General features: G+C 42.5%; 2 protein-coding genes across 2 annotated transcripts; both read left to right on the forward strand.

The window, feature by feature from the left end:
- Nucleotides 1–1,079: 1,079 nt before the first annotated feature.
- Nucleotides 1,080–5,532, forward strand: hsp90aa1.1 (heat shock protein 90, alpha (cytosolic), class A member 1, tandem duplicate 1). Its single transcript, XM_062411764.1, has 11 exons — nucleotides 1,080–1,268; nucleotides 2,122–2,271; nucleotides 2,362–2,728; nucleotides 2,849–2,982; nucleotides 3,096–3,401; nucleotides 3,506–3,671; nucleotides 3,774–3,964; nucleotides 4,080–4,227; nucleotides 4,326–4,594; nucleotides 4,698–5,031; nucleotides 5,112–5,532. Exons 2-11 carry the CDS (start codon nucleotides 2,122–2,124, stop codon nucleotides 5,219–5,221), a joined length of 2,175 nt encoding a protein of 724 aa, XP_062267748.1. The 5' UTR covers nucleotides 1,080–1,268; the 3' UTR covers nucleotides 5,222–5,532.
- Nucleotides 5,533–5,853: 321 nt separating this feature from the next.
- Nucleotides 5,854–11,565, forward strand: hsp90aa1.2 (heat shock protein 90, alpha (cytosolic), class A member 1, tandem duplicate 2). Its single transcript, XM_062411099.1, has 11 exons — nucleotides 5,854–5,958; nucleotides 7,480–7,629; nucleotides 7,849–8,215; nucleotides 8,337–8,470; nucleotides 8,666–9,007; nucleotides 9,108–9,273; nucleotides 9,430–9,620; nucleotides 10,049–10,196; nucleotides 10,289–10,557; nucleotides 10,657–10,990; nucleotides 11,101–11,565. Exons 2-11 carry the CDS (start codon nucleotides 7,480–7,482, stop codon nucleotides 11,211–11,213), a joined length of 2,214 nt encoding a protein of 737 aa, XP_062267083.1. The 5' UTR covers nucleotides 5,854–5,958; the 3' UTR covers nucleotides 11,214–11,565.
- The last annotated feature ends 596 nt before the right edge of the window (nucleotides 11,566–12,161 follow it).

Raw genomic sequence — 12,161 nt, forward strand, 5'->3', positions numbered from 1 at the left:
GAGAGTTCTAGTCTTGTGTCTTACAGAAGGCTGAATTTACTGCGTGGTGAGTTCTGTTGAGTACATGCAAAGTGCAAGTTTCATCAAAATTTAGAGACGTGCCATTTTTATTCCCTGTATGATAGAATTCCCCAGATTCCCTTAGCCGTCCCGTACAAAAGTGCAGAAAGCTCAGTCATGTTTCTTTTAACGAAGAAATATCCAGATAAGATCCATCCTATATTTCGTTATACTGATACAGGGTTCATGTCCTCATGTTGTCCCCAGATCCCATCACTGTAAAACCATGTGCCATACATGTGTAGCTTTATTGTAATGGTCAATAGAATTAATCTTTACATTATTTTAATAATTACATGGTATCTTTCTTGGAACTTTTAAAATGTCCTATCTCACGGTGTCAGTTGTCATTGGACGGCTGCAAACAGAATATCAGATAAACTAAGCATACATTTAAAGAGAGAACATGCTTTGGTTACCGTGGCCCATTTACTGTTTAACATGTTGTGATGGCTATGTTTGTTTTGTATAATCTCCAGTCACTGATGCAGACCATGAGATTATCAGAACCACCTGGTACCAATAGATTGTCAAACCGGGATAATAAAGTTTCTTACTCTTCTCAGGGTTTAGTTTCATTCTATGTGAATCTCAGCCTCTTTACGATTTGCGGCACATTAGCTGTTCTCTGCCCCAAAACATGTGAAAACAATTTTCAACCCAATTTTGCACACCAAAAAAAGACCCTAGCGTGCCTAATGGTCTTTATATGTGTGTGTCCTGTGGGGCACAACGACAGCAGCTGATAGCAAAGGCAATGCACAGCTGTGACGCTTACGAGCGGGGGTGCGGGGCCTACCAGCCAGACAAGCTATCAGGGAAGCTCTCATTGTGATTGACAGGCACTCCTTGTGACTCTGCGTCCCTAAAAGGACACATAAACTTTAGGACTCTGCTGTCTCACTCACCAACCACCCCCGGCCCCTTCCAGGCCTTTCCCTGAAACCCCCCCTCACTGTAGCAAATGTATCTTCTAGAAGCTTCTGAATGGGAGCTTCGAGAACCCCCCCCCCCCAGAAGTATAAAAAGACACCGGCAAGTTGTGTTCTCCTCACAGAGTCAAAAGTTACTCGCTAGATAACACACCAAGAGAAACTTATTGCCCTAAGGAGCAGCAACGTGCACATTGGGGGATTTTCAAGAAGAGAAGAACGGCTCAGGGATCCATTTGACTGCCAGAAATCAAAGAAGACAAGATCACCCTCAAGGTAATTGCAATCGACTGAAGATATTTTCTTTGACATGACACATGTGCTTTAAATGAAAATTGCACCAATGTAATATCCGGTATATTGGTTGTTTAATTGGTGGGAACACAGAGAGGCAGAGAGGCATACACATTTTCTACTCAATTAGGTTACATAGGAAATACCACAATGAAATGATTAAAAAGTGCAAAAACTAATTACATTTAACTTAATTCAGATGTTTAATGCAAGTTATTCATTTTGAAGTATAGCATCTTTACCAGCAGTGTCTTTGTGAGTCTGTGACGCGTAAGGAGCACATGGCAGGAAGGGTGACCCTGAGTGTGAGAGTAATGGCGAATGGGCAGACAACCAGTTGGCACAAAGAGTAGATGCAGCACATTTCCATCTCAGAGCATATATTTTTTTTTTATAAAAAAACACACAATTCATTTGAATACAGTCGAACCAAATGGATCACAACCTTTAATCATGAATGGACTGTATGTAAAACCAAACTTAATTAGACTTATACTTTTAACTGCAAGCCAATACTCATTCCTTTCACACAGAGGTGTAAAATGACACATGTTGCATGTAGCCCTTTTGGGGGGGGGGGGGGGCATCGGAGCTCCACCCATTTTCCCAAATGGTAAGTCCTTGATTGACAGAAGAACCATGTGTTCATCTAGCACCCCCCCCCCCAACGCCATGAGGCTGTCTGCGACAGAAGGGGGAAGACTTTTCAAATATCGCACTAGGATATTATTTCCAAGATACTTAGTAAATAAATAAAAACTTGATTTCAGAGCAACGTAGCAGAATGAGAGGAGAGGTATATTTAAGACTTTATTTAACTTGTGTGTTCTGTTAGATGCCTGAGAAAGCTGGGCAAGTGATGGAGGAGGAAGCAGAGACCTTCGCCTTCCAGGCTGAGATTGCTCAGCTTATGTCCCTTATTATCAACACTTTCTACTCAAACAAAGAGATCTTCCTCAGAGAGCTCATCTCCAACTCCTCAGATGTAAGTACACAGCATTTTATCACCACTGGAAAAAATATGTTTATATGGTTTGAACGGCCAATTTTTAACTCACTTGTCCTTTCTTGTTAGGCCTTGGACAAAATCCGATATGAAAGCTTGACAGACCCCAGCAGAATGGAGTCCTGCAAGGACCTGAAGATTGAAATCCGACCTGACCTGCTCAATCGCACCCTCACCCTCATTGACACAGGTATCGGCATGACCAAGGCCGACTTGATCAACAACCTGGGCACAATCGCTAAGTCTGGCACCAAGGCCTTCATGGAGGCTCTGCAGGCTGGGGCCGACATCTCCATGATCGGCCAGTTCGGCGTGGGTTTCTACTCTGCCTACCTGGTGGCCGAGAGGGTGACGGTCATCACCAAGCACAATGATGACGAGCAGTACCTTTGGGAGTCTTCTGCTGGAGGCTCATTCACAGTCAAAATTGATCCTGGTGAGTTTTATTTCCCTTACTGATATATTTCTGCATTTAACAATTTACATGATTTAATTTAATTAGACTAATTTCTTGGCACTGCTCTCATCATTGATTTTTATATATTTTGTATTTTAGGAGAGTCCATTGGCAGAGGCACAAAAGTGATCCTTCACCTCAAGGAGGATCAGACAGAGTACTGTGAGGAGAAGCGCGTCAAAGAAGTTGTGAAGAAGCACTCGCAGTTCATTGGCTACCCTATCACACTTTATGTAAGTTCTTCTAACGGCCCTGAATGTAAAAACAATCAAATTTAAGACCTGCTATTACAAATGTTAATAGTGAAAAAAAATCTAAAAACTCCCGTTCTTCTTATGTGCTTAAGGTGGAGAAGACTAGGGAAAAAGAAGTGGACCTTGAAGAAGGAGAGAAGGAAGAAGAAGTCGAGAAAGAGGCCGCTGAGAACAAGGACACTCCAAAGATCGAGGATGTCGGCTCTGACGAGGACGAGGACTCCAAGGACGGCCAGAACAAGAGGAAGAAGAAGGTCAAGGAAAAGTACATGGACGCTCAGGAGCTGAACAAGACCAAGCCAATCTGGACCCGAAACGCTGATGACATCACCAATGAAGAGTATGGAGAATTCTACAAGAGTCTCACCAACGACTGGGAGGACCACCTGGCTGTCAAGGTGAGCTTAATTTACTCACGACAAAACAGTGAAGTGTATTTTATTATTATAATCACATATATTCATAATAAATTCATACCTCTTTTTTTATCTTCACTCTGCAGCATTTCTCAGTGGAGGGTCAGCTCGAGTTCCGCGCCTTGCTCTTTGTGCCCAGAAGAGCTTCATTTGACCTCTTTGAGAACAAGAAAAAGAGGAACAACATCAAGCTGTATGTGCGCAGGGTCTTCATCATGGACAACTGTGAAGAGCTGATTCCAGAGTACCTCAGTAAGTCATGTATTAGCACTACATTGGACTGACTTCCCGATATGAAAACAAAGCATCCTCTTCACGGCTTTCAGTGGCTAAACAGATATTATCTTCATTCAGATTTCATTAAGGGTGTGGTGGACTCCGAGGATCTGCCCCTGAACATCTCCAGAGAGATGCTGCAGCAGAGCAAGATCCTGAAGGTCATCCGCAAGAACCTGGTCAAGAAGTGCCTGGACCTTTTCACCGAACTCTCCGAGGACAAGGACAACTACAAAAAATACTACGAGCAGTTCTCCAAGAACATCAAGGTTATTTGATCCATCTTCTTCATTCATTTATTTTACCTTAACCCTTCAGATTAAATATTTGAAGGTCACGTTTAAGTTGATTTGCAAATTAAGTAACAAAATTTTGTGTTTTTAGCTTGGCATCCACGAGGATTCACAGAACAGGAAGAAGCTGTCTGAGATGCTGCGCTACTACACCTCCACCTCTGGAGATGAGGTGGTTTCCCTAAAGGACTACGTTTCTCGCATGAAGGAGAACCAGAAACACATTTACTACATCACAGGTTAGCTATTCAAAATCAATTGCTTTAGGTTTCTCACACACGTGGTATTATAATTATAATAACATATGGATGCAATGATTTCAAATCACCGTTCACAGGCGAGACCAAAGACCAGGTGGCCAACTCCTCTTTCGTTGAGCGCCTTCGCAAGGCCGGCCTGGAGGTCATCTACATGATCGAGCCCATTGATGAGTACTGTGTCCAGCAACTGAAGGAGTATGACGGCAAGAGCCTGATTTCAGTGACCAAGGAAGGCCTGGAGCTGCCTGAGGATGATGACGAGAAGAAGAAGCAGGAAGAGCTCAAGAACAAGTTTGAGAACCTCTGCAAGACCATGAAGGACATCCTCGACAAGAAGATTGAAAAGGTAACGGACACTGCAGATTAATTGTATATAAATTCCAGTAAAAAATATTCTAAGGCTAATTTTGTATGATCGTGACAATAATACCAGATTTCATTACTGACAGGTCACAGTCTCCAACCGCCTGGTCTCCTCCCCCTGCTGCATCGTTACCAGCACCTATGGTTGGACGGCCAACATGGAGAGGATCATGAAGTCTCAGGCCCTGAGGGATAACTCCACCATGGGCTACATGACAGCCAAGAAGCACCTTGAGATCAACCCCATGCACCCGATCGTCGAGACCTTGAGGGTGAAGGCAGATGTTGACAAGAACGACAAGGCTGTTAAGGACCTGGTCATCCTCTTGTTCGAGACAGCCCTGCTATCTTCAGGATTCACACTGGACGACCCGCAGACACACGCCAACCGCATCTACAGAATGATCAAGCTTGGTCTTGGTAAGATATTTGCTTTTACTCGTCTTATTGTACAATAATCCGAGTGTTTGTGTTTGCTAACGAATGAATTTCCCTCTCAGGCATTGACGACGATGACTCCGCAGTGGAGGACATCATCCAGCCTGCCGATGAAGATATGCCAGTCTTGGAAGGCGACGAGGACACATCAAGAATGGAGGAAGTCGACTAAAAAAAATGACACTCGTTGCTCTTTCCTGCTTTGTTAATTTGTATTTTTGTAAGATATGTTGCGTCTTCAAACTGACATTGCATCCTCACACAACTCGAGGAGTATTAACGAGTCAATAGGAGTTAATCAGTGGAATTATGGAGGCCACAGTGTGGTTCAGTCATTTTTTCAGCTGCTTACATATGGAACTACTGACAGCCATTAAGAGTCATAAAAAGTCACTACTGATTTGACTTGTCTCTTTTTGTTACAGGCAAATTTTTTCTAATGAAATGCATTCAAATTTGTAATAAAATCTATTTCAGAAACAAGATTTGTGATCTGACTGAGTTTGTTGTGAATGATGTCGTGGTTTTGTTCGGTTCCTGCAAACTAATAATTTAAATATTATTACATATTCAGAAGTAGTGAATGTAATCTCAACTCGTCCTCTTGATCTGGAAGTTTCTTGAATTTCCATCGAACACGCTCATGCCGGTTTCAGTTTCCAAACTCGGAACAAACGGGCTTCTCTATCCTTTAATGCCGCCTCCTCAAGCCAATAAGCAACGGGGAGGGCGTTCTCTCAGTCGTGATCGACATCTCAGCGGGCCTATGGGCTGTCGGCGGAAGATTCCAGATGGTTCTGGAAAGCTCAGGATTTCTCGACAGCTCGGGGAGAAGAGTATATTAATCCTCTTCCTCCGTCTCGCCACTAGAACCGACCTCCGCAGCTTTATCACTACTCCAGGCACAAGGTAAATGATACATTTTCTAATGCCGGCTCAATAACAGAGATGCTAAATATGATTTACTCTGACATACTTGCTAGAATAGTTGTTTTGTAGCTGTTCTCATCGAAGCTTGTACATTGCAACATGACGATGGCGTGCATGAAATTAAATAGTGAAGAGGTTCAGATTAAGACGATGCCATAAACTCAGGTCTGACATTTTTTTGTTTTTCCACATTTTGACATGTCATGTGAATGTCAGAGATTCTTATTTGACGTGTCAGCTTTATTGGCACGTTAGACAAACTTCTTCCAGCTTCATCCTGGAAACAGTTTTCACCCTCATCATCCTCAGCCTCCCCCGGCAGCGGCCACATGGACCATATGCTGCACTTTTCAGGCAGGAGCTCCTCAGCCTAATGAATCCTAATCAGATTTCCTGAGCAGATTTATGTCTGAAGATCTGTTCATCCATCCGTCCATCCATCCGGTATAGTGTAGGTCAGTCAATTCTCCTCGGATGGTCAAGAGGAGGAGCTTGTGATTCCTGTGGAAGCGTCTAGAGAGCTGTTTTTGGTTATGGTACCTTCTAGAAACTTGCATTTCGCCTCGGAAACCGACAGGTGGAGTAATTCCTTTCCTGCTGATGACAATATGCAATTCAAGCCCCGTGCTGATCCCTGATCAGACGATAAATAATCGTGTCAATAACCTCTATTCACGACTGAGGTCTCAGCTGTCAAACTCCTAATAGTGTTTCAGACCTTCTATTTAACACACTGCCATCAAGATTATTATTTGTTTTTTATTGCATTTGCTGCTAGTCAGAAAAAAATCAATAAAATCGCGTTATATAATTTCCTTGAAGGCAGACACAGGCGGATTTAGTCAGCGATGGATTACAGCGAGGTGGAGCGGTGACCTGGACCGTCTGTCACACCACCTGTCTGCACGAGCAATACGTGCTCACACTTAACCTGACATCCTACTGCAACTTCATGTAACTGATGCAGATATTAGACCTTGTTAAATGGATGCACGTTCTGTAACATCCGAACCATATACTAAGGACAAGAGGCATTGTTTTAACACTAAGGCGATAAGTGAGATCTGTGGTTCACGGTGACATTGAGTCCATTATATAATATTGTGGGGTGCAACTCTTTAGGGCTTGAACATAACCTGAGGGGGATTGGCAGGGCTCCTTTATTGGTCTGCCAGTGTGGTGACTCACTGTGCTGCAGCAACTAATGAACACGGTCATGCACACAGGACCTTAAAACGTCTGGTTAATTGCAAAAATGAGATGAGACCAGACAGAAGTAGGTGGTTCCATTTTAGTCTCATGAAAGCATGCAGAGGTATTGGTTATGGCAATGCTGTTAGCTGTCTAATCTTAGTCCAAGAACTGAGAAAGGATGAAATTGCCCTACAGGCAGAGAGCTGATAGGAAGTACTACTGTGTTGCTGGTATTTGCATTTTCATGTGTGTTCTAGGATTTATGCACATTATAAAAAGCTATATTTATTTGTCTCTTTTTCTCAGATGCCCGAATCACACGACCAAACAATGGAGGAGGAGGCTGAGACCTTTGCATTCCAGGCTGAGATTGCTCAGTTGATGTCCCTGATCATCAACACTTTCTATTCCAATAAAGAAATCTTCCTTAGGGAGCTCATCTCCAACTCCTCAGATGTGAGTTTGTCATAGTAGTAGTCCAAAGCCTACTATCTTAATCTAATGTGAAAAACATATTGATTGAGCTTGTTTTAAGAAAGTTAAGTTAAATGGCCTAACTGTAAAGCAAAGATATATGGTGATAACAAGAAATTAAAGATGATAAAAACTTAAAAACAACTTAAAACTTACTTAACATTTAAGTTACAATATGTCTTTTCCTTTTTTAACCTCCAGGCCCTTGACAAAATCCGCTATGAGAGTCTCACTGACCCCACCAAGCTGGACAATGGCAAGGACCTCAAAATCGAAATCATCCCCAACAAAGAGGAACGCACCCTGACCCTGATTGACACAGGCATTGGCATGACCAAGGCTGACCTGATTAATAATCTTGGCACAATCGCAAAATCTGGAACTAAGGCCTTCATGGAGGCTCTTCAGGCTGGAGCCGACATCTCCATGATCGGCCAGTTCGGTGTGGGTTTTTACTCGGCCTTCCTGGTGGCCGAGAGGGTGACGGTCATCACCAAGCACAATGATGACGAGCAGTACGTCTGGGAATCATCCGCTGGGGGCTCATTCACAGTGCTGGTGGACAACGGTAAGAAATGTAGCTGCCATTGTTTTGTAGTTAATTAACAGTTGTGTTTTTACAATCCAAGGAATAAAAGGTGCCATGGTTATCTCTGTACCTTTCACTAACCTGTCTGTACCCTGTGCAGCTGATCCAATGCCTCGTGGTACTAAGGTGATCCTGCATCTGAAAGAAGACCAGTTAGAATACACTGAGGAGAAAAGAATCAAAGAGATTGTGAAGAAGCATTCCCAGTTCATTGGCTACCCCATCACACTTTTTGTAAGTGCTCATCGAAACTCATAAACAGATTGTGATATTACCTATCTTGAGCATTAATAGAAATTAGCCTTTAAATACATAGTAATATGTGATTTTAGGATTTAAATGTACGTCTTAATTAACTGCTCTTTTACATTGTTTTAACAACAGATGGCTAAAAATATTTTTTTTACGATTGTGTTATTATTACTTTAGGTGGAGAAAGAGCGAGACAAGGAGGTGAGTGACGACGAGGCAGAGGAGGAGGAGAAGGAGAAGGAGAAGGAAAAGGAAAAGGAAAACGAGGAAAACGAGGAGGACAAGGACGAGGACAAGCCCGAGATTGAGGATGTTGGGTCAGATGAGGAGCATGACCACGACAAGTCTTGCGACAAGAAAAAGAAGAAGAAGAAGATCAAGGAGAAGTATATTGACCAGGAGGAGCTGAACAAGACCAAACCCCTTTGGACCCGAAACCCTGATGACATCACTAATGAGGAGTATGGAGAGTTCTACAAGAGCCTTACCAATGACTGGGAGGACCACCTAGCTGTCAAGGTAGGTTATCACTTGAAAATGCAAACGTTTTTCATGTTTTAATATATTAATATTATCAAATGTGAAAACTAACAGCAATCTCCACTGATTTCACATGCAGCACTTCTCAGTAGAGGGTCAGCTTGAATTCCGGGCCCTGCTCTTTGTGCCTCGCCGTGCCCCTTTCGACCTCTTTGAGAACAAGAAGAAAAAGAACAACATTAAACTGTACGTGCGCAGGGTCTTCATCATGGACAACTGCGAGGAGCTCATCCCTGAGTACCTCAGTGAGTATTATTAACCCAAGGCTGGAATGACTAATAGCTTGAGCACTTTGTTCATAGATCAAATAATCAGCTGATTTTATTTCTATAATGAATAAATAAATCATCTAAGAAATGTTGTTGTGTTGCTGACGAGGTTGTTTGTATCTATCCCGGCAGATTTCATTAAGGGTGTGGTGGACTCCGAGGATCTGCCCCTGAACATCTCAAGAGAGACGCTGCAGCAGAGCAAGATCCTGAAGGTCATCCGCAAGAACCTCGTCAAGAAGTGCATGGAACTTTTCACTGAACTGGCCGAGGACAAGGACAACTACAAAAAGTACTATGAGCAGTTCTCCAAGAACATCAAGGTCAGCATCCTCTTCTTGCCCTGTGCAAGCTGCAAGTTTTTTATAATCTTTTCTCTTTAAAACATTTAGCAGAAACAAGGTGTACTCTGCACTTCCATGGTTTGATAGTGTTAATGTGAGACAAATTCAAATATAATTTGAGTTAAACCAAGGGTGCGTACTATTGCTTCAAGTGCGAAGCTTGAAAGAACCATTGGAATTTCAGCTAATCGTCACCTTTGTCGCTCTGACCTATTACTCATTAGCCATCTGTCTGATCCTTAAGCTATATTGTCACAGTCACAAAAGACTTGAATGCAGCCCCTCACTGCTATCCTCTGTTTAAATGTAGGCACTGTGGAAGTCAATGATTACACCTAATAGGCCTACAATAGTTATTTGCTTCTAACTGAAGGGTGCTAACAGTTAAGAGTTTTCTTTATTTTTAGCTTGGCATCCACGAGGATTCACAGAACAGAAAGAGGCTGTCTGAGCTGCTGCGCTACTACACCTCCGTCTCTGGGGACGAGATGGTTTCTCTTAAGGACTACGTCACACGCATGAAAGATTCTCAGAAACACATCTATTACATCACAGGTGAGGATGAACTCTAATTTAGTTTAAAATCAAGTGAACTGAGTTCTAGTCGTATTACATTATATTACAGCATATCCATATCTGTATTTCAGGTGAGACCAAAGACCAGGTGGCCAACTCTGCCTTTGTGGAGCGGCTGCGTAAAGCCGGCCTGGAAGTCATCTACATGATCGAGCCCATAGATGAGTACTGTGTCCAGCAGCTGAAGGAGTTTGAGGGCAAGAACCTCGTGTCAGTGACAAAAGAAGGCCTGGAGCTGCCTGAGGATGATGACGAGAAGAAGAACCAGGAGGAGAAGAAGTCGAAGTTCGAGAACCTGTGCAAGATCATGAAGGACATCTTAGAGAAGAAAGTGGAGAAGGTGAGCAGATGAAAACATAAAAAAAAAAAAATCATCCAACCCATATTGTTGTGCAGTAAAATAAGATGATGGCATTAATTTGTTTTATGGTTCACACAGGTCACAGTCTCCAACCGACTGGTCTCCTCCCCGTGCTGCATTGTCACAAGCACTTATGGCTGGACAGCCAACATGGAGAGGATCATGAAGGCCCAGGCCTTGAGAGATAACTCCACCATGGGCTACATGGCTGCCAAAAAGCACCTTGAGATCAACCCTGACCACCCCATTGTGGAGACCCTGAGGCAGAAGGCAGAGGCTGATAAGAACGATAAGTCAGTGAAGGATTTGGTCATCCTGCTCTTTGAGACCGCCCTGCTCTCCTCGGGATTCACTTTGGACGACCCGCAGACTCACTCCAATCGCATCTACAGAATGATCAAGCTGGGACTCGGTTAGTGTCTGTGTTACAATTTACTGCTGCTAAACTATCATTCAATGTGTTTGACATTCTTATTTAATATTACCTGGCTCCACTGACTCATCATCATCTTTTTCTTCTAGGTATTGATGAAGATGACCTGATATCAGATGAGCCCACTGTTGCTCCCAGCGAGGACATGCCGCCTCTGGAAGGTGACGATGATGACACATCCAGAATGGAGGAGGTGGACTAAGTCTGCTTCTATTGCCCGCTAGCGTTTAGAAGTAGTGTACTTAAAATAAATTACAAGTTTAATGTTGTAAATGAGCTTGGAAAGTCCCCCTCTTCAACCTCTTTTTGACCAAGTTCACTTCATTTCCCCTCAAATTGACCAGATGCAGTCGAGAGTCATTCCCTTAAGAACTTAATTTTGTAAGTAGTCAGTTTTTGTATCTTAAGTTTTATCGATGCGTTTCTTTTCTTTTTTGTATTTATTGAAATTCCAATGTTCTTTGTGTGTTCTTTCGTTAACTGTAAATAATGCAAATTGATACGGTTCTTTGCAATGGTGGGACCCATAAATAAAAGTTTATCATGATAACAAACCATGTTTTGTCGTACTTAGTGAACTAATAAATAAAAGGTACTTTTAACAATAACATAAACACACTGATGAAAATCAGGTCCTTAAATATACTTTGATTCTTTCAGCTAGACTTGTGTATTATTGCTATCGGTGAAAATGTCAAAAGAATTCCCTATCACAATGTTCAAAAAATGAGAATAAAATCCTAGACCTTCCCCCTGGTCCGGATCAAAACACAAATGAATTGGTTCTTCCCTGACTCATACCACACCCTGTCAACAATTTTTTTGGTAACGTGACAAATCAACAAACACTGATGAAGACGTTACCTCCTTGGTGAAGGTAATACACTGCACATAAATGTGTACAAATAAAATAATCCTGCATTTCCAGCAAAAATAAATTTAAGGGATAGTTCTACGAAAATTTGTAATTCACTTGGTATCTTCTCACCACTATGCTGATGGAGTGGAGGGGTATATTCTTTAAGTCTACAGCTACAGTGGTTGCCATTTTATTCAATTGTAATTGATTTGGCTGTCCCGCTGTTTACCCTTGAAACAGCAAAAGTGTTTTGTGGACTCAAACACATCACCCACTCCTCCATATCCATCG

The sequence above is a fragment of the Platichthys flesus genome, chromosome 18, assembly GCF_949316205.1.
Source record: "Platichthys flesus chromosome 18, fPlaFle2.1, whole genome shotgun sequence".
Taxonomy (NCBI): domain Eukaryota; kingdom Metazoa; phylum Chordata; class Actinopteri; order Pleuronectiformes; family Pleuronectidae; genus Platichthys; species Platichthys flesus.